Source organism: Pseudorasbora parva, chromosome 15 (genome assembly GCF_024679245.1).
Source record: "Pseudorasbora parva isolate DD20220531a chromosome 15, ASM2467924v1, whole genome shotgun sequence".
In the NCBI taxonomy this organism is placed as follows: Eukaryota; Metazoa; Chordata; class Actinopteri; order Cypriniformes; family Gobionidae; genus Pseudorasbora; species Pseudorasbora parva.
Window position 1 is genome coordinate 7,837,430 of NC_090186.1, and position 27,050 is coordinate 7,864,479.

Sequence of the window (27,050 nt, forward strand, 5' to 3'; positions counted from 1 at the left end):
GTAGCCTGTTTGTAAAAAGGACTCTCGCCTCTTGTTCCACAGATCCCGAGGTTCCGTTCGTGTCTGAGCCTGTTATTGAGGTAGATGAGATGGGCATAATGATCCCCTGCCTCGCCACAAACCCACATTCGCACGTGATTCTCAGAGACCTGCAGAGTGGGGTTGAGGTTTCTCTGCCTTACGACCACAAAATCGGCTTTTTCGGCAACATATCACCAGGACAATACGTTTGCGAGACGAGCGTGAATGGCAAAGTGCTGCGGAGCAGCGTTTATAATGTGACAGGTGACACAGGTAAACATTGCACAACAAGAATTACATATGCACAGTGTTACACTTTATTTCGATAGGTTAGCTACAAAAAATGTAGGTTAAGGTTTAATACATGGTAAAGACATTCTATCAACTATAAACTAGCAAGCAATTAGACGTTATATCAGTCCAAAGTTAACACAACCCTGATGTCTAGGCTAAAACAAGGCAATACTTGGGCTTTAATAGACGTCTAAGAATAGACTAGGCTACGCATAGAACATCTCAAAGAAATGAAACCACAGATCTTGTAATCACTGTTGAATTTTGCTTACATGATGGAATATCATACATCTCAAGGTTATGTTGGCTAGAAGTGGGTTATTCATAGCTGGACTATATCGGGTCTACAGTGAACTGAGACAGTGAAATGAAGGCTATCGCTTACTGGAAAGTGACTTTGCAACTTCATGTCAACTATCTTTGATTAATGTGCAACTATGTCAGCCGGTCACCATGATTTTGCCAAGTTCCTGGATCAACATTTAGTTTGATTTCCTGTCTGAAAAATGTGGTCCTCCTACCTCTAAACCTAACCCTATAACTGTTCCCTAAAATCAGAGGGAAATTTAGGTTAACAATACTGCTGTAGATGCACATAAACCTGGCTGTAAACCTAAACATAAAGGGATAGTTCACCCAAAAATGAATATTCTATCAAAGATATTTGGAAGAATGTTTGTAACCAAGCAGATCTTGCCCCCCATCAACTACCATAGTAGGGGAAAAACATGGTAGTCAATGGGAGGAGAGGGGGGGGGGATCTGCTTGGTTACAAACATTCTTCCAAATAACTTCTGTACAGCAGAACACTGTTTGGAACAACTTGAAGGTGAGTAAATGATGACAGAGGTTTTATTTTGGGTGAACTATCCCTTTAACTGTAAACTAGTCCCTCAACTAGTCCCTGATTCAACAAACATGATCCAGGAATATGTTGTACTTGGTGAAATGACGTTTATGGTTCCCCTCTAATTAGAGTCTTCGAAGACTGTTAGGGTTAGATGTGAGTAGAATAAGTTGACGTACTTGCAAGGTTACTTACAGTCAGCAGAATATCTGTTGGGGAGCATCAAAGTCAAATGTTAGGAGAAGTCTCCTAATACTTGAATGACTGGTATTGGCATGTAGTTACTTATAGTCAATGTCTAAAGTGGAGAATCGCAATAAAGTGCTATCTTAAATCGCTATATTGGGTCATTTTTGAAAAAAGACAAGTGAAATATTAGGTCATGGCTTTTACTACATGAGTACCCTGGGAGATGACAAATTCTTGTTGCGTGATGACATTTTGAGTTAGGGTGAGCCGCAGGTGTGAGAAACTTACACACACTTGCTTCTTTTTGGATCACCATGCACTGCACGTTTATGAGAAGAACATTTAGTACTGGTGCATTAGTGATTGGGTGTTTCTGCTTTGTTCTTGGACTTGCATCAAGTAACTGGTCCTGTTTTCACTCACACATGTTTCTAATAATGATAGAATACTAAAAAATGAGCAAACAGCAAAAATGAGATTAATAGCAGCATTGTGCATTTATTGAATGATTTTGATTCTGTTGAAGATGACGAAGATGAAGAACAGCAGGACTTGCGGGTGAATGAAGACGAACAGCAGGACTTCAGCATGCATCTAGTAGCCAGTATGGAGGATGTGAAAGAGGGGGATGCTGTCAATCTCACCTGTGAGACGCCTCCTGGACAGGCGTTCCACCAGCAGTGGCTGCACCCTCAAAAACAGGCAAGAAACTCAACCAAGAATCTGTTTTTTCATCCCTCTCTCTCTTTCCCGTTCTGTTTTGTACTTACCTAACATAAGCAAAACTGGCTTCTCTAGAACGGAAGACTTCTGGTGTGATGCAGAGGTGTGTTCTGGTGCAGTATTCCTTCACTCTTTATGTAAAAGTAGGTTGAAATGCAAACCTGTAATCTTAAAAAAGTGAAGGTAGAAGCCTCAAAGGAATGGAAGGACACTAATTTACTGTGTACTTTGACCTATGGCCTGCACGTCCTGAGAGTGTTAAAGACAGATGTGTGTTTCTTAACGGTCTTGTGATTCCACATGTGTGTGGGAATGTAGTTGTATGCCTGCCTGAGTTAGTTTTAGTTAGTTTTTAAAGAACCCCTGTGGTGGTGAAAATAAAGTTTATATATGTGTGTGTGGTGTTTTCAATATGCTTTCACACAAACCATGTGCAAATTCATAAGTCAATACCATTGCTGAGTATTTTCTCCTTAAAACTCCAAACAAAAGACAGTCTCAAAAACGTGGTTTGAAATCACTGGTGTTTCTGACGTCACTACCTTGTAACCAATCATGTCAATGTGTGGGCAGGCTTTAGCATATCATTAACTATTCTCTGAAGCAAGAGAAGTTTTTCTGTTCTGAATTATCAGGTAGATTTAGCAATATAGCTGGTAAATTATATATACGATGTTATGATGAACTATATGCCTTTCTCCACTGTCGTTATAAATTGTTCAAAGTGTTTCTAGGATGCTGATTTTTAAAAGGTAGACTGAGGTGGCAAACGGGAGCATGGTTTGTGTAACATAACAACATGTTATTAGCTGTTTGATAGCGTAAGCAAAAAGCTGATCATAATAATGAACATTATGTGTCCTACGTTTTGAAGAGCAATACATTAAACGCATTTCCATTCTGATACTTTGACTTGTAGACAAGCCTGTGTGAGTGAGTGGAGGCGGGGCTCATTTGCATATTCATAGATACAAGCAAGGCTGTAGAGTTACATTCAAGCTATTTATGGCATGAAAAAAAAAATGATTTTTTTTTTTACATTTAAAGATGAATTTTGCGGGGGGGTATTGACTACAGGGTGAGTTTATTATTTTGGTGTGTTTGCTGATTAATGCACGTTCCAAATCAAAATGTGTTTGTTTAATAGTTATTTAGTTAGTTGTACTTTTTGTATGTATTTGATTATGAATGTGAGTTCCAAATCAAAAAACTTTATTTATTTATTTTTGCGTGTGTTTGCTGGAAAGATGTCTTTATATTTCATTGTGTGTATGATGTAGCTCACCATCCATGTTTATTTTAAATGAGTCTGTCAGAAGCATTATCTTTAAATAAGAGACACTGAAAGCAGTGTGGACTTGTGTAGAGAGGTTCCAAGTCCTTGTCTGGACTGGAGCCGTGCTGGGTTCTGCTGGGGTTGTTTATGAAGAGTTTGCTGTGCTTGTCTGATTACAGCCCTTTAAAAGACTTGTGTAGAGCTGATTTATCTCCAGCATGCTGCACTGAAATATGGATACAGACTAGTCCTGGAAGAGAATATATGTTGCAGAGACTAAAGAACATATTTGCAAAGAAAACGTTGATATACAAAATAGAGTACTAAAATACAGTAGTAAAAAAAATCCAGCAGCTGATGGCTATCACAATTTCACATGTGCATCCACTTAACGCAACATGTCGTGTGTAATATGGATTTTTATTTTCTCTTACTATTCAGGCCAGGGAGGCTGTTCCGATAAGGTTAGCTTTCCCAGACAAGGTTCAGTACATCCTCAACATCCCAAAGACCTCTGTGGCAGACACCGGACGCTATGAGTGTGCAGTAACCAACCAATTCACTGGACAAACCAAGTCCATCGGCCTGGGGATCACAGTCCACGGTATGCACTTCCCTTTCTCACTTAGACTCTGCACACCTCTGCTTTCACCATTAAAACCAGTCAACGGAGATGGGAGGAACAGATGTGGGACAGACAATCAATCAATGTTCTTTCTTTCTTTCTTTCTTTCTTTCTTTCTTTCTTTCTTTCTTTCTTTCTTTCTTTCTTTCTTTCTTTCTTTCTTTCTTTCTTTCTTTCTTTCTTTCTTTCTTTCTTTCTTTCTTTCTTTCTTTCTTTCTTTCTTTCTTTCTCCATCAGAGAGCTCATTTGTGGAATTAATTACTAACGGTATTGGGCCAGTGGAGGTTGCATCTCTTCTGGAGGAAAAAGAGTTCACCATTTACATTGACGCTGACCCTGAGCCAAAGGTCAGGTGGTTTAAAGATGGCCTTCAGCTGGATGACAGCTACATCTCCACCAAGACCACTCATCTGGATGGCCTCAGGTAGAATTTTACAAAATAGACAATATTTTAATCATCTATTACTGATAATTAGGGCTTCCAAAATTAGCGCGCTTCAGACAGTGTGCGACCGCATTTTGTTCTCTTTTGCGCAAAAACACTTTGTCGAGTATCCTCGTAAGGACATCGGATGATTGCCAGATCTGCGTTATGAGCTTCAGGATTTAAAGTGACAGTAGCCGATAATGTTTCTATGACATATATTATAATATATGAATATATTTTATATAATTATATAATATATACAATTCTGCAAAAATGTACACACAATAATCAATAAATACTGTAGACATTTATTTTTTATATATTTAAAAAAAACATTTATCTAAATAAATACTATAAAAAAACATTTGTTTTTTTTTCAGGTTAAGGTTCATTTTTAAATATTCATGCAACAATTTTATGAATGTATTAATATATGTAGAAAATAACTTTTAGTTAGATTAATAAATGCTGTTAAAGTATTGTTAGTTCATAACCTTTGTTAAAAAACTGAACCTTGTTGTAAGTGTCACCAGTTTCATAATAACACTCAGATAACTGTAATGTTTTCTTTTTATGAAGGTATGAGAATATTTTGGTTTTCCGCCACCCCATAGAGGAGGACAGTGGCACCTATGAGGTTGTTGCGTCGACTGGCTCCAGGACTTCAAGGTTTTCATTCAAACTGCTGGTTAAAGGTATGGTTGCATAAAACAGTCGAACTATGTATGAAGTGCCTGCAATGATTCAGAAACACAAATCTATAGCATTTGTTTGTATGAGATGTGTTTGAGAAATTCTTGTTCATGTCATGATCCAAGTGTGTTTTGTGCAGCCACGCACCCAGTGCTGCCGCAGTCAGTTCTGGCTCCAGTGATGTGGCCCCAGAGGGAGAGCATGGAGGTGTCTCTCCACTCAACTTTCCGACTCACATGTCGAGGTCAGGCTGAGCTCGCTTGGCACAGTCCCGTTTCTCTCCAGGATCAGGTCGACTCTGAAAAGAAAGGACTCTTCATCTCCACTGTGACTGTTGGCAATACGACAGCCGCTCATACGGGAGAATACATCTGCTACTATGACTTGAGCAACGACACTGAGGAGACCACAATCTACATTTATGTGCCAGGTAGGTACCGATTTGCCTTTTTGCCCCTCTTATTGCACAAGCTGGATTGTTGCAGTGATGTAAAAAAAAAAAAGTGTTTATATATATATGTTAGTATATATATATATATGTTAGTATGAAGCCTTTTGTACATGGCGAACTGACATTGAATTCCTCCATCAACACACACAGATCCACAAACGCCGTTTGTACCATCCATGAACCCTTTTGATAACCATGTGATGACGGGTCATGATGAAATGGAGATTCCCTGCCGTGTGACAGACCCCAGCACCAGCGTCTCTCTCATTCACATTGAGACCAATCAGGTTCTGCCCAATGTCTATGACAGCAAGAGAGGTTTCGTTGGCCTCTTCAGCGCTGGGACGTACGTCTGCAGGGCCCTCATTAAAGGACAGGAGCTTGACAGCATACAGTACATCGTTCATGGTTGGACAGGTGAGAATGAGTTTGATTGTGCCTTTCAAAGCAAAAATCTTTTTTAATAAGTGCTTTTTGTTTTATTGTACAGTAGGGCTGCAACAAACGATTATTTTGATATTATCGATCAATTAATCAACTATTCATTGAGTATTGCCATCGCCGTTGACGACTAATCAGTACGTTTTGAAAGATTATTCAGTTAGTTAAAAAATTGAGATGATAATAATAATAATACATTTTATTTGTAAACATATTTTAACTATAATATAAAAAAAGAAAATCACGTTAGCTGGTTGTTTTAATGTACTTTAAGCCCAAAAAAATCAGCTGCATTTCCTCTGACGAAAAGTGAACAATAATAGGTGCTGCTTTTCTTAGAACTGAAACAGAACATTTACTTCAGGACACAACGAATGGTAAAATATTAATCTGACAACAATTACAAGTAAATCAAAATTACAATCTTTTTTACATGAAAATTGAGCTAACAGATTCTTATTCACTTTTTAATTAACAGTATGAAACAGTAACTGACATGAATGATCTTATCTCCTTTTGTAAGTCGTCATGCATATGGAACAAAATACAGAAATGATAAGACTATAATACCTAATAGTGTAACAATAAGGACCCTTAAAGGGTTAGTTCACCCAAAAATGAAATTGTTGTCATTAATGACTCCATACCCTAATGTCGTTCCACACCCGTAAGACCTCCGTTCATCTTCAGAACACAGTTTAAGAAATGTTATATTTAGTCCGAGAGCATATGCAGTCTATGCACACTATACTGTCCATGTCCAGAAAGCTAATAAAAACATCATCAAAGTAGTCCATATGTGACATCAGTTAGTTCATGTGAATCTCTTGAAGCATCGAAAATACATTTTGGTCCAAAAATAACAAAAACTATGACTTTACTCAGCATTGTCTTCTCTTCCATGTTACTCAAATAAAGATTCAAACGGCCATGAATCAGTGAATCGATCAATGATTCGGATCACGTGTCAAACTACCAAACTGCTGAAATCACGTGACATTGGCAATATTAAATCTCGATATCTGAAAACTATTAGACCTGCCCGAAGAGCACTGTTTATTTCATTTGTATCTTTGTTGTATTTATTTGTGCTATTGCTTGTCATTTGAATGTTTGTTCTTGTTTTATTACTGACTGTTTACTTGTCTTTAAAGGAGTTTCTCAAAAACCCTCCACCTCCTCCTGCTCCACCTGACTATTTATTTGTCTATATTTATGCAGAAGCAGCATATCTGACATGCTCACAATAGTGTATATGTTTATCTATTAACAGTGGCAAGTCCATACTTGCTCTACATTAACATTCCCATATTCAATGACATGCTAATAGTTTTCAGAGAGTTGTCATGTGTTGGTCTTGTAAAGACATGCTTTGGTTTAATGTTGCTGCCCTTTTTCAGGAGACAATGAATTTAGTTTCTTCCCTTGCCATGGCATCCATCAAACAAACTGAACTTGACTTCATTATATCTTTTTTCAGGAGGGTCTGATTTAAGAGTTGAGCTTCGAGCAGACAAGAAGGCTCTTCTGGTGGGTGAGACCATCACTGTTGACTGTGTGGCCAGAGGAAGTATGATGTTAGAGGATCACTGGAAATACCCTGGGAAACTGGTGAGCCTATGCATTATACCAAAATAATACAAATTAAAAATAAATCTATTTTTACATTCATTTATATAATTCATTTACATTCATTTATTTAAGAAAATACATTCATTTATATCCTGCCTCTATCTTTCTCTCTCAGGCGGATCGAGGAGTAAAGACCGTAAAGGAGAATGAGCGAGATCTTGAGATCCATTATACTCTGACAGTGACTAATGCCTCACCGAAAGACAGCGGCATCTATGCCTGCTCCATCACTAACATTATGAGCGGCGAGAGCCAAACCAAACAGCTCACTATTACAGTCTATGGTACAGAGATCACATATACACTCACACAGATACATGCTATAAAATACAAATGCGTATGGCAGATTCACACATATGCATTCGTGACAGTGATTCATTTGCAGTCCTGATCTGCTCTTATGTGCAGATCATGAGTTTGTACACATAAATCCAGTGATTGGTCCAGTGGAGACTACTAGGCTGGATGAGGTACGAGAGTTCAGTGTGGACATAGAGTCTTTCCCCGCCCCCAAAGTCACATGGTTAAAGGACGGCTCCATCCTGGGAGACGTTGCTGCAGAGATCAACACCAGCCTGCTGAAAATCAGCGAGACCAGGTGACCACAACTTCTACTTCACAATCCTCATCTGAGCACAGTGGCCTGCTTACATGTTCTGTATTTACAAGTGACTGAAAGTAATGTACTTTAACATTTTCAGTCATTAAAAGCACATTTTGTGTGCTTAAATATTTTAGGAGTGTTGAGTTAAAGCTGTTGTGTGGTTTGTTCAGTTACCAGGGTGTGTTGACCCTGATCAGGGCTAAAGCGGAGGATAGTGGGAACTACACCATCAGGGCAAAAACAGGCAGCCTGACTACCAGCTACAGTTTCTACCTTCAGGTTAAAGGTGGGTTAAAGTTTTTTTTTTTCTGTACATGCAAGTTGTTTCTGTCATTCTGTTATTTACCTACATTTACATTTGTTTGCTTTTGCCCATGCTTGCTGTTGGTTTATCTCGATGCACCTCTATATCTTTCTTCACCACTCTTTACATACATTTGTTTATGTTTTTCTTGTTGTCAACTGGAGAACCTTTGTCAAGCAGTCTGTAGCCACATGTACTTACAGTATAAAGGCTGGATTTCTTATATAATGTATGCATTCAAAACAGAAAATACTGAAAATAATGACACCACGTTAAAGTAAAGGGTAATGTTTAAAAATGATACTCAGATTTCCACTTTTAATTGTACTAAAATAACTTGACCGATGAAATCAAGAGATTTTCACATTACATAAACATTTAATCACAAGTCAAAGCTCAAAAATAAAGCTCAAGGTTACACAAACCCTGACGCATCAAACAAATCAATAAATTTGATTATGCACAGCATAATTCATAGCTTCCAAAGTTATATTTGTATGCATTTAGTTTAAAAATAAAGATAAGTAATAAATTATTTCATTATATTAGATAATTTTTTGTAAACATATTATTATAATATTTCAAAATATCATTACAATTTAAAATATTTTATTTTATTTTAAAATGCTATTTATTCCTGTAATTTTCAGCATCATTACTCCAGTCTTCAGTGTCACATGATCCTTCACAAATCATTTTAATATGCCGATTTGCTGCTCAAAAAACAGCAATTGTGCTGCCTAATATTTTTATGGAAACGGACATACAGGATACTTTGAGAAATAGAACATCATTTACCATTGACTCGAATATATAAATACTTTGTTACATTATAAATGTCTTTACTGTCACTTTTGATTAATTTCATGCATCCTTGCTGAATAAAAGTATTCATTTATTTTTGTTTCCAAAAACAATTGTGGTGGGGCCAGTGAAAATGTTGACGGGCTGTCTCCTCTTACAGTTCCCCCTGTGATTGTGGATCTGATGGACATCCACCATGGCTCTGCTGCAGGTCAGGAAGTGGTGTGTACTGTTGGCGGCTCCCCCGTCCCTGACGTGGACTGGTATATCTGCAAAAACATTAAACAGTAAGCAGTCTTCCTTCTTGTTTGAAATACACATATTTCTGTCCTTCCTTCACTCCATCATTTCTTGCTCTTTCCTTCAATATAAGCGGGTGACACATTCGCATCCCTAGAGTTAAAAGTCAAGTCACCATAATGACATGCTGACCTCACTTTTCTTTCTTCCACCAGCTGTGCCAACGATTCCTCCCAGTGGATGCCGCTTCCGATCAACTCCACGGACATCACTGTGGAACTGCAAATGGATGAGGACAACCACATTGAGAGTCACATCATTTTTCACCATCTTGAGAGTACGATCGCTGTGCGCTGTCTGGCCAGGAATGACATGGGCGCTGTTTCACGGGAGATTAAACTTGTGACAAATGGTAAGAGGCCTCGTCTTGTCTCTTCAGAGACTGCTTTTTTTATTTTAAAAGTCACAAAGTTGATTTTATAATCCAGTCCATTCATCCGAAGTGAACTAAATCTCTTAATGTCACTGTTTGTCATGCAGTCCCAGGGTAAACAAAGCTTCAAGCTGATTTGAAACCAATTTGAATCACAGGTGTATAGTTTATTTAGGCATGAATTCCTGGAAGAAGATTTGCACTGAGGTCATGTTTTGTTTGTTGAAATTTCAGCCATTGTGAGGAAACATCTCTGCATTTATATGTTTGTGTGTGGCTATCTGTTCATTATGGTGCTTTAAACTCAGCAAATGCTACTTTGGTAGTCCTTACATCTGTTAGCCTCATTTGGTGCTCATCTGTGATAGATTCCTCAGATGGACCGTCCACTGCTTTTAGAAACAAATCCATATGTGTTTACACTAGGTTCTGTTGGCAGAGGTTTTGAGTCACTAAGCTATGGCGTAAATTAATTGCTCACGCTGGGCACCTTGATTAACACAGCATACGAAAGTGATGCAGTGTAAAATGTTTTGTACGTTTTATTATTAGGTACATTAGTTTACCTTTAGGGAAAGTTAGTTTTGTACCTACAGTTGTCATAGATACATTTTGTACCATACCCTTTCATATCTCCACCGTCCCCTTCCTCATTGCTGCTGGTGTGTTCAGGTCCGCACTCAGAGCTCACTGTGGCTGCTGCTGTTCTGGTTCTGCTGGTCATTGTCGTCATCTCACTCATTGTGCTGGTCATTATCTGGAAACAGGTACTCATTCATCCACTCACTCAAGCATTCACATTGACTCATTCACTTAATAGTTTATTTTAGTGCTGTCAAATCGATTAATCGTGATTAATCGCATACAAAATAAAGTTTGTGTACATAATATATGGCCGTGTACTGTGTATAATTATTATGTATGTATAAAAACAGTACACAGTCATTTATGTATATATTAAAGAAATATTTGCAGGTTACAATTTATTTCGATAGTCCATGTTAAACTTTCTACTAACTATAAGTAACTTTGCAACTACATGTCAACTAACTCTCCTTAGAGTATTAGTAGACTGTCAGTTGACTGGTTATGGTGAGGTGTTAGGGTTCAGGTTAGTAGAATAAGTTGAATTGTATTTGCCAAATTAATTATAGTCAGTAGAATGTCTGTTGGGCGACCAACAAAATAAAGTTTTAGTAAATATTAATCAGACAGTCTACAAATACTCTAATGACAGTTAGTTGATATGTAGTTGCAAAGTTACTTTTAGTTAGTATAATGTCTAAAGTGGACTATCAAAAGTATTTCTTAATTATATTATAATTTCTTAAATATACACATGCACGTGTTAATAATTATACACAGTACACACACACATATATTATGTAAACGTAAACTTTTATTTTGGATATGATTAATCACGATTAATCGATTTGACAGCACTAATTTATTTACTCAATCACTTGTCCATTTACTCATTTATTCACACTGACTCATTGACTCAACCATTCACTCACATTTGCTAACTCACTCGCCCATTGCAATGTTTATTCATATTGTACTTACACTACCAATCAAATGTTTGGTGTCAGTAAAAAAAGAAAAGAAGAAATAAATACTTTTATTCAGCGAGGATGCATTAAATTGATCAAAAGTCACAGTAAAGATGCTTATTATGTTTATTTAAGAAGTTATTACATTGTAATAATATTTCACAATATTACTGTTTTACTGTATTTTTGATCAAATAAAAGCAGCCTTGGTGAGTATAAGAGATTGAAAAACATAAAAATTTGTACAGACCCCATACTTACTTTAAGACTCATAATCACTCACTCACTAACTTACCTAGATATTCACCCAATGATGCACTCACAAATCCCTAAATTCATACACATTTGAGGTATGACAAGACATAATGCATCAACATGTAAGCTTCTTTGAGGGCTGAAATGTGTCACATTGTTTGTGTGTGAATGACACTTTACACCTCTCAACCTGAGTGTGGAAAAGCCTGTCTGTCCTCCAGTATCCGTAAGCTCTATTCCTGACCACATGAGAATCATCCTCTCTTTCTGCACCTGTGTTACAGAAACCACGATATGAGATCAGATGGCGCGTGATTGAATCTGTCAGTCCGGATGGTCACGAATACATCTATGTCGATCCCATGCAGCTTCCATATGATTCCCGCTGGGAGTTTTCTCGAGATAGTCTTGTTCTGGGTAAGTCACAGTTGTAATGAATCCGTCCACCATGATCTTGTCCTGTGGATTCAGCGTGGTTCAGCCATATTTAAGTGACATTCTGTTGTGGTCGTGTGCTCGATAGGATTGTGTTTCACAATCTCCTGCACAGTTTCTATTTAGGTGATTTGTGTGGTGACTGTGCAGACTTATTGAGGTTTTCGACTCAAACATTCAAAACGGTCTTGCACAGGAAATCACTGTGGTAATACTAAAAGTTACAGAAAGCGCTTTGTGTTTGCATCCTCTCTTACACTAGATAATGTTTCTGCCACATCCTCTGGTTATGCAAATGAGTTAAAAGTTTGTGCGTGTGTGTGTGTTGCAGGTCGTGTCCTGGGCTCAGGAGCGTTTGGGAAAGTGGTGGAGGGCACTGCTTACGGACTCAGTCGTTCTCAACCTGTGATGAAAGTGGCTGTAAAAATGCTTAAACGTAAGTTCATTGAAGGTTAACTAGTAGAACTGATTTGCATGTATAAAATGCATAATTAGAGCAATATCAGATCTAGGGTGGGCGATATGACCAAAATCTTATACACTCACCTAAACGATTATTAGGAACACCTGTTCAATTTCTCATTAATGCAACTATCTAATCAACCAATCACATGGCAGTTGCCTCAATGCATTTCGGGGTGTGGTCCTGGTCAAGACGATCTCCTGAACTCCAAACTGAATGTCAGGATGGGTAAGAAAGGTCATTTAAGCAATTTTGAGCGTGGCATGGTTGTTGGTGCCAGACGGGCCGGTCTGAGTATTTCACAATCTGCTCAGTTTCTGGGATTTTCACACACAACCATTTCTAGGGTTTACAAAGAATGGTGTGAAAAGCGAAAAACATCCAGTATGCGGCAGTCCTGTGGGTGAAAATGCCTTGTTGATGCTAGAGGTCAGAGGAGAATGGGCCGACTGATTCAAGCTGATAGAAGAGCAACTTTGACTGAAATAACCACTCGTTACAACCCGAGGTATGCAGCAAAGCATTTGTGAAGCCACAACACGCACAACCTTGAGGCGGATGGGCTACAACAGCAGAAGACCCCACCGGGTACCACTCATCTCCACTACAAATAGCAAAAAGAGTGTCTACAATTTGCACGAGCTAACCAAAATTGGACAGTTGAAGACTGGAAAAATGTTACCTGGTCTGATGAGTCTTGATTTCTGTTGAGACATTCAGATGGTAGAGTCAGAATCTGGCATAAACAGAATAGAAACATGGATCCATCATGCCTTGTTACCACTGTGCAGGCTGCTGGTGGTGTAATGGTGTGGGGGATGTTGTGCACACTTTAGGCCTCTCAGTGCAAATCCTTTAAATTCCACGGCCCACCTGACCATTGTTTCTGACCATGTTCAACCCCTAATGACCACCTTGCACCCATCCTCTGATGGCTACTTCCAGCAGGATAATACACCATGTCACAAAGCTTGAATCATTTCAAATTGGTTTCTTGAACATGACAATGAGTTCACTGTACTAAAATGGCCCCCACAGTCACCAGATCTCAACCCAATAGAGCATCTTTGGGATGTGGTTGAACGAGAGCTTCATGCCCTGGATGTGTATCCCACAAATCATCTCCCACAAATCATCTCCCATCTCCATCTACTGCAAGATGCTATCCTATCAATATGGGCCAACATTTCTAAAGAATGCTTTCAGCACCTTGTTGAATCAATGCCATGTAGAATTAAGGCAGTTCTGAAGGCGAAAGGGGGTCAAACATAGCCTGACAAGCCAGACCCACATCAAGATGTTTGGTCTGGAAGCACACCATTGGCAGGGCTCAATCCGAGGGGCGGGATAAACGGTTGTCTTTCAAACTCCCTCTGCACGCGATAGGATAGCGCTACAACCAACCAGAGCAACGAAGGTGAAGCGGAGCTAGTTGACAGATTAAACTTTCACCGCATCCGGTCGGCAAAACTCCGAACACATCTTCCCTTTTTAAGAATGACTTCAGTGCCGTTCTTTGTTCTTTTCTCAGAGAAAAGCTTAACTCCAAGTCTTCCAGAGTTGCGGTCAAAGCTGATTCGAAAGACCGCCGTTCGCCAGTTTCTGTGTTTAATAGAAGCACGCAAGTGCTACTCGGCTGTCATTATGTTAATCCCCGCCCACCGACTCTATACACGATGTGATTGGCCCGACCAGAGTTTGGCTTTTACAGCTCAGAAGTGTATTGAGAGTTGCTAGACGACACTCGCGGCAGATTAGATTTGCTGCCGCTAGGGTGCGTCTAGATTTCTAGGCTAGGTCAAACACAGTATTAGTATGGTGTTCCTAATAATCCTTTAGGTGAGTGTATATGAGTGATATGAGTCATTTTATTTCATGATAACAATATATATCATGAATCTTAATATAGTTATTTTTGTTTTAAATCATGTTGGCCCCACTTTATATTAGGTGGCCTTAACTACTATGTACTTACATCAAAAAATAAGTACAATGTACTTACTGTGTTCAAATTGTAATGCAAAACACTTTTACTGATATTGAGGTGGGATATGGGTAGGGTTAGGGACAGGTGTGGTGGTGTGGGTAAGTTTAAGGGTAGGGTTAAGTGTAAGGGAAGTGCCAACTGTGTAACTACAGAAATTAATTACAGATGTAATTACATGCAGGTATTTTTTATAATGTAAGTACAATGTAAAAACATGTAGGTACACAATAAAAGCATTGTATCAAATGATTAATTAAAATGTTAGTACATGCTAGTTAAGGCCACCTAATATAAAGTGGGTCCATAATGTTTTTATGATATCAAAAATTATAATACCACTGAAATTTCATAATTCTAATCACCAAAACATTAAAAAAGCTAATAGAAGCCTAAAAAAACCCTCAAATTTACTGAAGAAAGGTAAACAGTGATAAAGAAATAGCAAAGAAAACAAACTATGATACAACAAAGACAAATTAAATAGACCTACCTGAAAAACTTACTACATAAAAAAATACTAAATAAAATGTATGTATAATGTATGTAAAATATATGTATAGTGCATATTCTTTACTGTGTAAAATACATTTATTTGTTTTAAAGTTACAAATGTGATTCAGTCAAGAGCAGTGAGAGATGTTCTCTCCTTTTGTTGTTGCTTGATTAGCAAGTGTAACCTGCAATAATGACAGCAGGAAAATTTGGATGCTGTCACTTTAAGACCGACTGCAGGGATCCATTATATTTGTGCATTGTTCTTTCTCACCTGTTTATGTTCACTTGAGACATAAATGATTTGTTTACTAGCAAATACAATTTGACACACAGGTATGTGTATTAAACCATTAAACCCCACTTAGGCAGCAAAACGTTCTGAACGTTCTGTTCAGTTCCCACACGCTCTATAAGCAGCAGTGTTAGGAAGGTTACTTTGGAAATGTTATAGGTTACAGATTACAAGTTAACGCATGTATCTCATCTATGAATTATGATTTATATTAAAATATAGATATTAAAAGCTCCTTTTTGTTGAATGTTGGCCATATGTAATATAACTGGTAAAATGTTGTTTTATCAGCGACAGCACGCTCCAGTGAGAAACAAGCTTTGATGTCAGAGCTGAAAATTATGACCCACCTGGGCCCTCACCTAAACATCGTCAATCTTCTGGGAGCATGCACCAAATCAGGTAAAAATGCACATACCCACACACACACAGATAACAAAGACAAACAGGCGGTCTCTAGGGTGGTGTCTTCTGGTTTGTGGGTTTTTACTGTGCAGTGTTTTAACAGGCGGCGTTAAGTGCAATGTAGAACTTTTAGTCGTTTTAGAAGTCTCTGATAATTTTAGACCAGTTTTATTAACACTGCTCTCACATTTTTTATTTTTATTTCTTTTTGTCCATTTCTCTTCTCAGGACCCATTTACATTATCACGGAGTATTGTTTCTATGGAGACCTGGTGAATTATCTGCACAAGAACAGAGATGGTTTTCTCAGCCGCCACACAGAAAAGGGCAAGAAAGATCTAGACATCTTTGGCATCAACCCAGCCGATGAGAGTAGCAGGAGGTCAGCCAACACACATACCCACACGAAAGATGTAATTTGCTGCATAATAAAAATGTAGTTTTCGGTCAAAACATGATGTTAGGAGTGTCAGGATTTCAGTCTAATTGGGTAAGTGAAGTCAGTAATGAGAGGAGATAGATAACAGACAAGTGTTACACCTGACTCAACTGTTGGAGGCGACACGGCAGAATGAGTCCAAACATAATATTTAACCAAAATAATCAATAAAGGGATAAATGGCTATCCACCTGTCACTCAAAGTGACCACACCCTTAATTATGCAAAACTTTAAGGATTAATATAATGTAAATTGAGTTATAAAAAAATTTCACCCCCCTCACAGTCATCATTAAGGGCAAAATTAGCCGTATAGACCAAAACCACAATTTGTACCAGGCTGTAAACATGTTTTCTTCTGCTGTAAAGTTGGGCATTTTAACATGGAGCTCAATAAGATTCTTCTCCCTTCTGAAGCCTGTCCTTAGTGGCCAGTAGAGGAATTGCAGTTTAAGTTACTTCCGTATTGGCTTCAACAGAGACTGGGGGAGGTTGCCGCTTACTAAAAACGCTGTAGGCCCTTTTCTGCTGCCAGGCCATTAGATGGCGATGAAACACTATAGACTGAACACGTATTACGCGTGTGCATGATGTCATCGGTATCATATTTTTTACACAGAGCACTTTGAAACCCGTTTTCAAAAGCCTGCGTTTTCAGACACCCAGAACGCTGTTGTCGTGTAAATTAACAGCCTGGACGCATAAAAAAACAGCCCCTTAGTTTTAGTTGGCAATAGCAAAAATATATACAGTGCTGACTTAATTTGGCAAACATTAGGAATTTTAGGAGGCAACATTATGAAGTTGCTCACAAGGTTTTGGAACAAAACAAAAGTGATGCGTTTGTCACCTTTCAAAGAATACTCAGGAGGTTACTGGCCGTATGTTGTAAACCACTGTGAGAAGATTGGTGATCTAATCTCTGCATATTCACTTACTCCACACATCAGATCTTTCTGATGACCTACTATAAGATGATCGAATCATTCATCAGCATGGCCAACAGGGTTTTCACTTGGATAGGGTGACCTTACACAGCATGACTTATTATTTCTGTATTTATGTGTGTGTGCAGCTACGTCATCCTGTCTTTTGAGGGGAAAGGTGATTATATGGACATGAAGCAGGCAGACACCATGCAATACGTCCCCATGCTGGAAATGAGTGAAGCTTCAAAATACTCCCCCATCCAGAGATCAGACTATGACCACCCTCCCTCATACAGACAGTTAATTGGTAAGAGAACTCTTTTAAAGGTAGTAATTTTCCCAAAAATGAATTTTTGGTCATCATTTACTCACCCTCACTCTCATGTTGTTCCAACACAAACACACACAAAAAAAGATATTTTAAAGACTGTGCTTTTTTCCCCGTCCCAAGTAGAATGAATGAGCACTGAAGCTTTCAAGCTTTAAAAAAGGATGCAAAATCACCATAAAAGTCTGACTTGTGTGCTACATTGCAAGTCTTCTGATGTCATATGATAGCTTTGTGTGAGGAACAGTTTGTGCTGGATTAGTCCGATCAGCTGATTCATTGAAAAGATCTGACTCCATGAATGATTTATTCCCAAATTATGAACTCTCACCAAGCAGGGCCAAAGCTCATGTCAAGGTTAACAGTGGAAAAACATCTTCATTTTTTACTATTCTTCATACAAATTTAAAAAGCTATTGTATGATTTAAAGGGATAGTTCACCCAAAAATAAAAATGCTGTCATCATTTACTCACCCTCAAGTTGTTCAAACCCTGTATGAATTTCTTTCTTCTGCTGAACACAAAAGAAGATATTTTGAAGAATATGGGTAAGTGAACAGTTGATGGACCTATAGTGGACCTATGGACCCATTGAGTGTTTGGTTTCTGACATTCTTTAAGATGTTTCACAGTTTGAAAGCTCTGGTGCATTGAAATTGCTTTGAAAAGAGCATGGAAAACTCTTTTCTCCTTGTGTGTTATATGGAAAAAATAAAGTCATACAGGTCTGGAACAACATGAGGGTGAATAAATAATTACAGAGTATTTATTTTTGGGTGATCTATCTCTTTAAGAATAAATCACATCACCGCCTCTTTCATTTCCCTGTTCTGTTTTCTTAGTCTTTATCCTCCTTTTTTCTTTCTGCACTTTATTTTTCTACCCCTTGTTTACTACACGTACTCCGGTTGGTTTGGCATGTTGTGGTCTGGTTTGGCTTGGCTGGTTGTTAGGACACACACACACACACACACACACACACTGATGTTTAGCTAGTGATAGCAGAGAGGTCCACCCATGTCACTGCAGTCCGTGCACCCAGCAATTACAGATGGTAATTGTAGCGCAAAAGTCTTAATGCATACATCTGCCTGCCATTCCTCGGACTTTACACACACACAAATTCATTTTAAGCATGCGGTTCTAATTCAAAAGTGTGTGTGTGAACAACAGACGGTGAAGTTGAGAACCTTCTCTCGGATGACACCAACGAAGGCCTGACGACAGTGGACCTCCTTAGTTTCACCTATCAGGTGGCTCGAGGGATGGAGTTCTTGGCCTCTAAGAACGTAAGTTAAATCCTGTTTGTGTAGGATAACTGCATCTGTCAGTTTAGTCTGTAAACATTTGCTTCAAAACACTTTTGATCTAGCAGTTTAGACATAACATCACATCGAGGCATAAAATTAAAGTGATTCTGGATGTCGGTTGGAGGAGGTGACTTGATGGCAGGTTTCTATATTTGAGAAAATGGTTGCCTGTATGCGCTGTGGCTGTATAGTTAAAATACATAGGATTGAGGGTTTGCAGAACTCCCCTGGTAAACTGAAATCTCTCAGGAGAGATGCCAAGCAGTGAATGCGATGCTGCTATCATTTGATTCCATGTTATGTTATAGCAACTATTAATTAGACTTCCTGTTTAAAATTTGGAAACAGAGTTTACTAAATCTCATCTCACAAAGGTGGACTTTCTAGACCACCCTTGAAGAAAGACAGAGAGCTGAGGAAAGGAAATAGAGCATGAAAAGTTAACCAACAAGAGGTTAAAGTCCCCCTGTAGTCAATAATTGTATCCCTTAAAACTCATCTTTGATCACCAAAATTACCAAAAATTCCAGTGAAAAAAAAAATGTCCATGCCTAAAAATAGCTTGAATGTAACCCTTGCTTTCCATGAACATGCAAATTAGCTCCGCCTCCACTCTAACACCAGCTCAGAATACCTTATCCCCTCTTTTCTGAACTAAATGCTGCACTTGTTAGTGTGTGGGATATATTAGGCAGCAAATGAACATTTTATCCCCAAAGTCGATGTGTTAGAAGCAGGAAAATTGGCAAGCATAAGGATTTGAGTGAGTTTGACAAGGGCCAAATTGTGAGGGCTAGACGACTAGCTCAGAGCATCTCCAGAACTGCAGCTCTTGTGGGATGTTCCCGGTCTGCAGTGGTCAGGATCTATCAAAAGTGATCCAAGGAAGGAACAGTGGTGAACCGGTGACAGGGTCATGGGGGGCCAAGGCTCATTGATGCACGTGGAGAGTGAAGGCTGTCCCATGTGGTCCGATCAAACAGACAGGAAAAATGCTTTAATCATAAAAAGTATATAATATCAATATAGTTTAAGGAGCTAAACCCATTTTTGAGCCTTTTGATGGGGCTGTAAGAGTACATGACTAAAGGAAAGGTTGGAGAAGACTGTTAGACTAGATGAAATGAGTAATGGGAAGAGATAAATAAATATGTTTGACCAACTCAAATAGCCATATAATACATCCCACTAAAACTGAACTGAATCTCTCTATACTAAACACACTCACTTGTTTACTTCTCTTTTTCCCTCTCTTTCTCACAGTGTGTACACAGAGACTTGGCTGCACGTAATGTCCTGCTGTCTCAAGGCAAGATAGTGAAGATCTGTGACTTTGGGCTGGCCAGAGACATCATGCATGATAACAACTATGTCTCCAAAGGAAGTGTGAGTGGTTGTTTTATTCCTTATGTGGTGTTTTTTTGATCATTCATCTTAGATTATGGATATTTTCAGTGTTTTAAAATGCCCTATTTTGGCAAAAAGAGCTGCTCTTCTAATACTTTGTATTTTTGTCTCTATCACGCAGACCTTCCTTCCAGTAAAGTGGATGGCCCCTGAGAGTATTTTTGATAACCTGTACACTACACTCAGTGACGTCTGGTCTTATGGCATCTTATTATGGGAGATCTTCTCTCTTGGTATGTTTAATATGACCCTAGATTTGTATAGCATTTATTTCCAGACTTAACAAATGTACAGTATACAATGTGTTTTTGTCATTTCTGAAGGAGGGACGCCTTATCCAGGTATGGTTGTGGATTCTAGCTTCTACAACAAGATCAAGAGTGGATACCGAATGGCGAAACCCGAGCATGCTTCCAGCGATGTGTACGTTTCATCTCAAAGTTTGCGTGACTGCTTTGCTGCGCTTGGCGAATATATCTGACCAATGTGCGGTTGTTTTTTGTGTGCAGCTATGAGCTTATGATGAAGTGTTGGAACAGTGAACCAGAGAAGAGACCGTCTTTCCACGGCCTGAGTGATACAGTGGCCTCTCTGCTGCCCTCAGGATATAAGAGGGTAAGCCTGCAACATGAACACTAGATTTCACGTTTTCTGTTTACCACTGGCAAATGCTCATAGTTTTCTTTGGGATGAAATCATTTTGTAGGATGATATTTACTATAACTACTAAACGCATATACTAAAACTATTTAATTATTAAAACTAAAATATTTGTGTTCCAATTATAATATAATTACATTATTTAATTTGTATTTAATTTATTTTTATTTTATATATATATATATATATATATATATATATATATATATATATATATATATATATATATATATATATATAACAATGAATTAGAAAAGAAAATCTGATACAGTAATTCATCTCTTTAAATACATCTTATCCATGTATTTTGCCAAAAGGAACCACCAAATTAGATGAGAATTGATATCTGATTGATAAATACAAAAATATATTCTGTATGCGATGTTAAGGGGAGAATACTGTAAATCTAACATTTACAACACCACACAAATTCAAGTGATGAAAACTATCCTGAAACTAAATGAAATAGCAATTTGCACGTGATTTAAAAAATGTTTAATAATAAATGCCATCTAAAACTAAACTGAAACTGAAAACTATAATATAAAATGAAAAAACCTGTGACATTTATAAACTATAATAATATATCCCACCATGGCCTAATAAATGGCCCAGATAAAAGTATGGTGGAAATGGCTTCCCACTTCCTGTAGCTTAAATGCAGTGTGTCAATCTGGGCTTTCTATGTCATCACTGGCAACGCTGTCAGACCGCTAACAGAGATTCGCACACCAGCGCTCCAGCTGGCTAACGCCCCAACAAGGCAAAACCCAGCAGTGCTAATGATCAGGAGCATACAGTTAGCGTCCGCCAACTAGCCATAATTGCCCTATTAAACAGACACCACACGTGCTACTTCAAAACTCTGCTTCCCAGAGTCACATGGCCCAGGGAATAGCTAGCTCCTGTTATAGCACCTTGGGCAGGGGTGTGGTGGGAAATGTGGTTCGTAAATTGGCCTGTAAGCCCTCAAGAAACCACAGAACGCTTGCAGAAATGGGGCAGAACTTCGGGGTTGAGCAGTGTTTATGGTGGAGTTGAAGTGCTATTTACAACGACCAGAGATGATTCAATTTCTCCTTAGTTTCCTTAAGTATGATGCAAGAGAGAAAGCAAGCTTAATTTGAGAATAACTGCATTTTTCTTGTCACATTAATTTGTATTCTTTTATGCTACATATTTTTAATATGATTTTTAAATATTTCTTTCTAACTTTTTATATTGTTTTTATATTTCTCATGGTGTGCAGTGTTATGAACGCGTGAATCATGACTTCCTGAAGAGCGATCACCCCGCTGTGACTCGGGTGCAGTGTATTGACAGTGATGATGACGCGTACATGGGCGTGCTCTACAAGAACCAGGGCAAACTGAAGGACCGCGAGAGCGGCTTTGATGAACAAAGACTCAGCTCTGACAGCGGTTACATCATTCCTCTCCCTGACCTCGACCCATTGTCGAATGAAGACTACAGCAAGAGGAACCGCCACAGGTAGCTCACCAATTACATCATATTTTCACTTTGGGCATTAGGTCAGGATGATGATTCTTAAAGGCACAGTATGTAAGTTTCGCCACTAGAGGTCACTCAAAACAAAGGCGTAGCTTGATGATGCTGTGAATGAGTGTGGAATCATGGGAGTTGAATGAGTGAATGTATTAAAGTTTTATAAGCGTTACGGTGGTATGAAGCAGGGCGCGTCGAGAGCCCTTGAGAAACCTGTGCCAAACACCTTCTCTGAGCTTTTATTCTGCTTATGCAGCAGTCGCCACTTCTGCTCTTTTCATTGTGTGTGTGGGGAACGCAGTGCTGTTTTAAATGCTCAAAACAATCATACTAAATACATTTGAGTGTGTTGAAAGTTAAAGGGGGGGTGAAACACTCAGTTTCAGTCAATCTCATGTCAATCTTGAGTACCTATAGAGTAGTATGGCATCCTTCATATCTCCGAAAAGTCTTTAGTTTTATCATATTTATAAAAGAAATATGGGCTGTACCGAGTCTTTCCGGAAAAAACCGAGCGCCTGGAGGCGTATCGTGTGGGCGGAGCTAAAGAATGACAAGCGCGCAAAGCGGTGACGTCCTCAAGCGTGGAGAAACCCATGGCTATCTCAGCTAATACAGATAATGATCCACAATCAAATCTGAGGGAGAAATAAATTGAACAGGAGAAACGGCAACATCAGGACGTCCGTCTCTGTGGTATGTACTGTATTTAATGGCCTCTCCACATTTCTGTGTGTTTACTCGCAGTGTATGAGGACATGATTCTGTTTATGGACTATTGTATGCGACTAGACCTTAGAAGTAGCAAGCAAAACGGTTTTGCACGTCAGAATACTGTAACGTTATACAGAGAACAACAATGGAGTAACCGTTAACAGTTAGCGCATTTGAATGACGAAGCACGCGATCGTGTCGTTTACTGATGTTTACTCATGCGTCCGTAGCCAAAAGCAGAGACATTTGAAGCAGTTTAAGTTAACTCACCGGCTTCTTCCAAAGCAGGACCAAAGCTTTATCGCTGGGACTGCTCCTTCAAAAACACACTTCTTTGGTAAAGTCCTGACAGCAGTGGCGTGTAAATCCATTTTGAGACGCAACTGAAACGATGTTGTGAAGCTTCCCGTCATTTCTGCGTTCAAATCGGTTCAAATGCAGCGCTGCCTTCCCGGAATGCTGTGCTGAAGCGTTGAAGTTGCTCGACGTCACCCATAGGAATAAAGAGAAGCGCGGCGCCACATAAGTGTTCACGGACGACTGGATCTGCATCTGAGAGACTGTTTACAGCGTGCTCTAGTCACGCGCGCGCGCGCACCCTACCGGGAGAAGAGCCCGTACGGCCCATACAAGGACCTTCCGCTCTTATTAACGTCAAGTAGGCCCATACTCGAAAAAAACTCGCCAAAACTTGTGAGAAACCGGAAGGAGTATTTTTGACACAGAAATATTCCATCAAACGTCCAACATTAGTTTTTGAAATTTTGTCTATGTTTAGGATGGGAATCCAAGTCTTTAACAGTGTAAAAAGCTCAGTATGCATGAAACAGCATTTCACCCCCCCTTTAAGTTATAACATTACGCTTGGTGCGTTCGCTTGGCTGCGGATATGAGATACTTGTTGCTCTTTGGTATAAATTTTGATCGATATTAGATTATCATATTAACACTTATAACACATATATAAAGACTGTTCTTTTGAACTTTCCATTTCTCAATACATTTTGGGGAAAATGTTTCCACTATAATATTAAGCAGCACAACTGTTTTTTGTTTAGTTTTTTTTTTTCTTTTTAAATACTTGAAAACTTTCCATTACTCAGTACAATATGACTGAATTTCCCTCTCTTTCTCTCTGTAGCTCTCAGACGTCAGATGAAAGCGCAATAGAGACAGGCTCTAGCAGCTCCATGACCAAGCGTGAAGGAGAGACCCTGGAGGACATCACCTTGCTGGACGAGATGTGCCTGGACTCAGGAGACCTTGTGGAGGACAGTTTCCTGTAAGAGAAAGAAGTCAAAAGAGAGAGAAAAACATCTTCAGACAAACATTCCTTTGATACATTACAAATTCATGGATCTCTCCCTGCATTCTTCCATCATATTTTCCTCCCTTGGAGCCTTTAGAAGAAGAAGAAAACTTTGATGCATGAATGTCTTTGATGTTTTTGGATTAGACATCGCCCTCTACAGGTCTGGAGGAATGAGCAGTGCACCACAGGACTTTATGAGGCTCTTGATGAGGCTCAGTGGTTAAGTGACTCTAATGGAGCTAAGACCAATGAGGGGGGAAGTGGAGGAGATATTTGTTTCTGTATATCATTTCTGTATGTTTTAATGTGTTTGTGTTTGTTCGAGTATGTGTCTGTGAATTATATGATCTTTATTTTGACGGGCATTCCGATCAGCAATATAAGCATGTCATTTATAATCATATCACTGACCTGAGTGGTTTCACAACTGCTACCTTTTCAAAACAGTCCAGCCTAGCTACAAAAAACCACTATAAACTTTTAAAAACCAGCATAACTGAGTCCACATTCAACTATTTTGAATCAGGGCAGTTTTTTTACAGGACCTTATGTAATTTGAGGAGCAGTACACCAACTAAACAGCACAAACCCTCAAAGACATAAGTTTAATGTGACTGATCATATATCGTCTCAATAAGTGTTGTGTCGTTTGAATTTTATTTTTGTATTGTTTGGATAGAATGGATATATTTGTGAATACTGGGTTTGGAGATTATGTAGTCCTAGATGAAGAAAATGGCAACTGTTTTGACCTGCGAGTCACATGTATTTTTGTGAGTTCAACCTTTATATGATGCTGATATGACACTATTTATGACATCTTAATGTATGGCCAAAGTTTTTACCTCATGGAACAAAGATTTTTCCAATTTCTGAACTATTATGTTAGTCTGAGGCATTACTGATATTCAAAGCTAATCTTTGAAAATGAGAACGCTTCGCTCACAAAGTTTCGTGGGCTTTACCTAGTTTTTGAATCACTTGCTCATGTTTGAAATTCGGTACCTTTTTCAGTTTTCTGATTCTACTCCAAGCGGTACCCTGTGTTAAGTACAGGATTTCATATATGAGCATTTAACCAAATGGAAATCGGTTGATAATCATGCCCTGAAGTGCTAGCTTAAAGTGCTTGTGAAGATTAGTGTGACCCCTCTAAAAAAGCAAAGAAATTGAAAATCACAGTGTAGATTTACATATAGCCAAATCCTGCAGTCTTGAAGCATCTTAGAGACACGTCATTTAGATTATTTTACTTTGATGTTATACATCACTGTTTGTTGTAAATGTGTATCATTGTATAACAGGACTTCAGCATATCACTGCCAGCCCCCGTCTTCACCCTCTACCGTGGCACGTCAGGAGGAGAGAGAGATGTATTAAAAAAAAACTGTTGCACTTTTTAAAACTCTTCTTTTGAATATTTTATTCTAAGCATTTCTTTATTCTGCTTTTTGTGTCTAGACGTTAAAACTTTTTTCTGTGCTGAAAAAGGGAAGGTAAATGATTCCTAAATAGACAGTAGAGTGAATGTTCTTGGAAGAGGGGAAACAAAGGAGAGGTATGAAGTATATTCTATGGTACAATATGTGTAATTCTAGGTAGTTATGCCCTTTAACAGATGTTATTCTTTTGCTATAATATGCATTATGACAATGTACATTCAAAAGATTTATATTTCAATAAATGAGATTTAATTGATGCTGTAGTTGAGCATTTCTATCTTTAAAATATAAATATTTTTTAAGATCTTGCTCTGATTATAAAAGAGAGATGAGTTTCCGACCAGCCAGATTTAAACATCTAGGATACTTGGTGGATATTCTTATATAAACAAAACTTCCAACATCTGGAATATTGCTATAGCACAGTAAAGTATGTATACATTCAGACAAGGCTCACCTGTTTAAAGAATGCAGTTAAGGTTGGGGCAAGTTGTCTCGTGTTGTAGACTAGTATTAGCAATAGAGTGGTGCAGGTATGACCTTACTTTGTAGACCAATTTTAAGCCTAAATGTAAAAAGCTAAAGGTAGGCTATAAACGAACTACACCACGGTCGCTCAACTTCACCATCAATGTCACCATCATTAAGCTTCCGAAACCTCTTTCAAACACCCTCGCAAACAAACGCTCAAATTTTCAACTAAAGAGCACTTTTCTTTTTCCAAACACATCAGCGGTCAGGCCTGCCTCTATTTATTCAACCCCTAGCCACTCTGGCCAAGGCCTGGGAAGCCATCCCCGATGTGTCAGACCAGAAGAGGTTCTCTGAATATAATAAAACAAGGTTACTCTCTCCAATTCGGTTGCAGATGTCCACACTTTCAAGTCATGGTCAACACATTGGTAGGGAGCAACGTGGCTCGCATCCTCAAATCTATTATCGAAGAAAGCTGTCGAGACAGTTCCCCCCTCACAGAGCTAATCAGGCTTCTGAATCCGCCACTTACTTGTGCCAAAAAAAGAAGGCGGCTTCAGGCCTATATCCTGGATCTCAGCCACCTAAACAAGCCCTTCATGAGACAGCCATTCAGAATGTTAACAACCAAACTAATCC

The 27,050-nt window shown here is 38.7% G+C and overlaps 1 protein-coding gene and 1 long non-coding RNA gene across 2 annotated transcripts in view; one reads left to right on the forward strand and one right to left on the reverse strand.

Annotated features, from left to right (window-relative positions):
• Positions 1-26,193, forward strand: part of pdgfra (platelet-derived growth factor receptor, alpha polypeptide) — a 29,852-nt gene extending 3,659 nt beyond the window's left edge. The window contains exons 4-29 of the mRNA XM_067416949.1: positions 43-294; positions 1,878-2,053; positions 3,792-3,954; positions 4,213-4,399; positions 4,982-5,097; positions 5,235-5,525; positions 5,697-5,963; positions 7,468-7,598; positions 7,735-7,903; positions 8,028-8,217; positions 8,394-8,509; positions 9,492-9,618; positions 9,787-9,983; positions 10,677-10,771; positions 12,097-12,229; positions 12,579-12,683; positions 15,776-15,886; positions 16,118-16,271; positions 17,404-17,564; positions 18,760-18,875; positions 20,160-20,282; positions 20,425-20,536; positions 20,627-20,726; positions 20,813-20,918; positions 22,213-22,454; positions 24,325-26,193. Coding sequence (XP_067273050.1) covers positions 43-294; positions 1,878-2,053; positions 3,792-3,954; positions 4,213-4,399; positions 4,982-5,097; positions 5,235-5,525; positions 5,697-5,963; positions 7,468-7,598; positions 7,735-7,903; positions 8,028-8,217; positions 8,394-8,509; positions 9,492-9,618; positions 9,787-9,983; positions 10,677-10,771; positions 12,097-12,229; positions 12,579-12,683; positions 15,776-15,886; positions 16,118-16,271; positions 17,404-17,564; positions 18,760-18,875; positions 20,160-20,282; positions 20,425-20,536; positions 20,627-20,726; positions 20,813-20,918; positions 22,213-22,454; positions 24,325-24,469 — 4,085 coding nt within the window. The 3' untranslated portion in view covers positions 24,470-26,193. The remainder of the gene's footprint in view (positions 1-42; positions 295-1,877; positions 2,054-3,791; positions 3,955-4,212; positions 4,400-4,981; positions 5,098-5,234; positions 5,526-5,696; positions 5,964-7,467; positions 7,599-7,734; positions 7,904-8,027; positions 8,218-8,393; positions 8,510-9,491; positions 9,619-9,786; positions 9,984-10,676; positions 10,772-12,096; positions 12,230-12,578; positions 12,684-15,775; positions 15,887-16,117; positions 16,272-17,403; positions 17,565-18,759; positions 18,876-20,159; positions 20,283-20,424; positions 20,537-20,626; positions 20,727-20,812; positions 20,919-22,212; positions 22,455-24,324) is intronic.
• On the reverse strand, positions 9,530-10,719 carry LOC137041028 (uncharacterized). Its single transcript, XR_010898018.1, has 3 exons — positions 10,628-10,719; positions 9,764-9,850; positions 9,530-9,600 (listed from the first exon to the last, which is right to left on the reverse strand). It is a non-coding gene; the product is annotated as an uncharacterized lncRNA (long non-coding RNA).
• Positions 26,194-27,050: the final 857 nt, after the last annotated feature.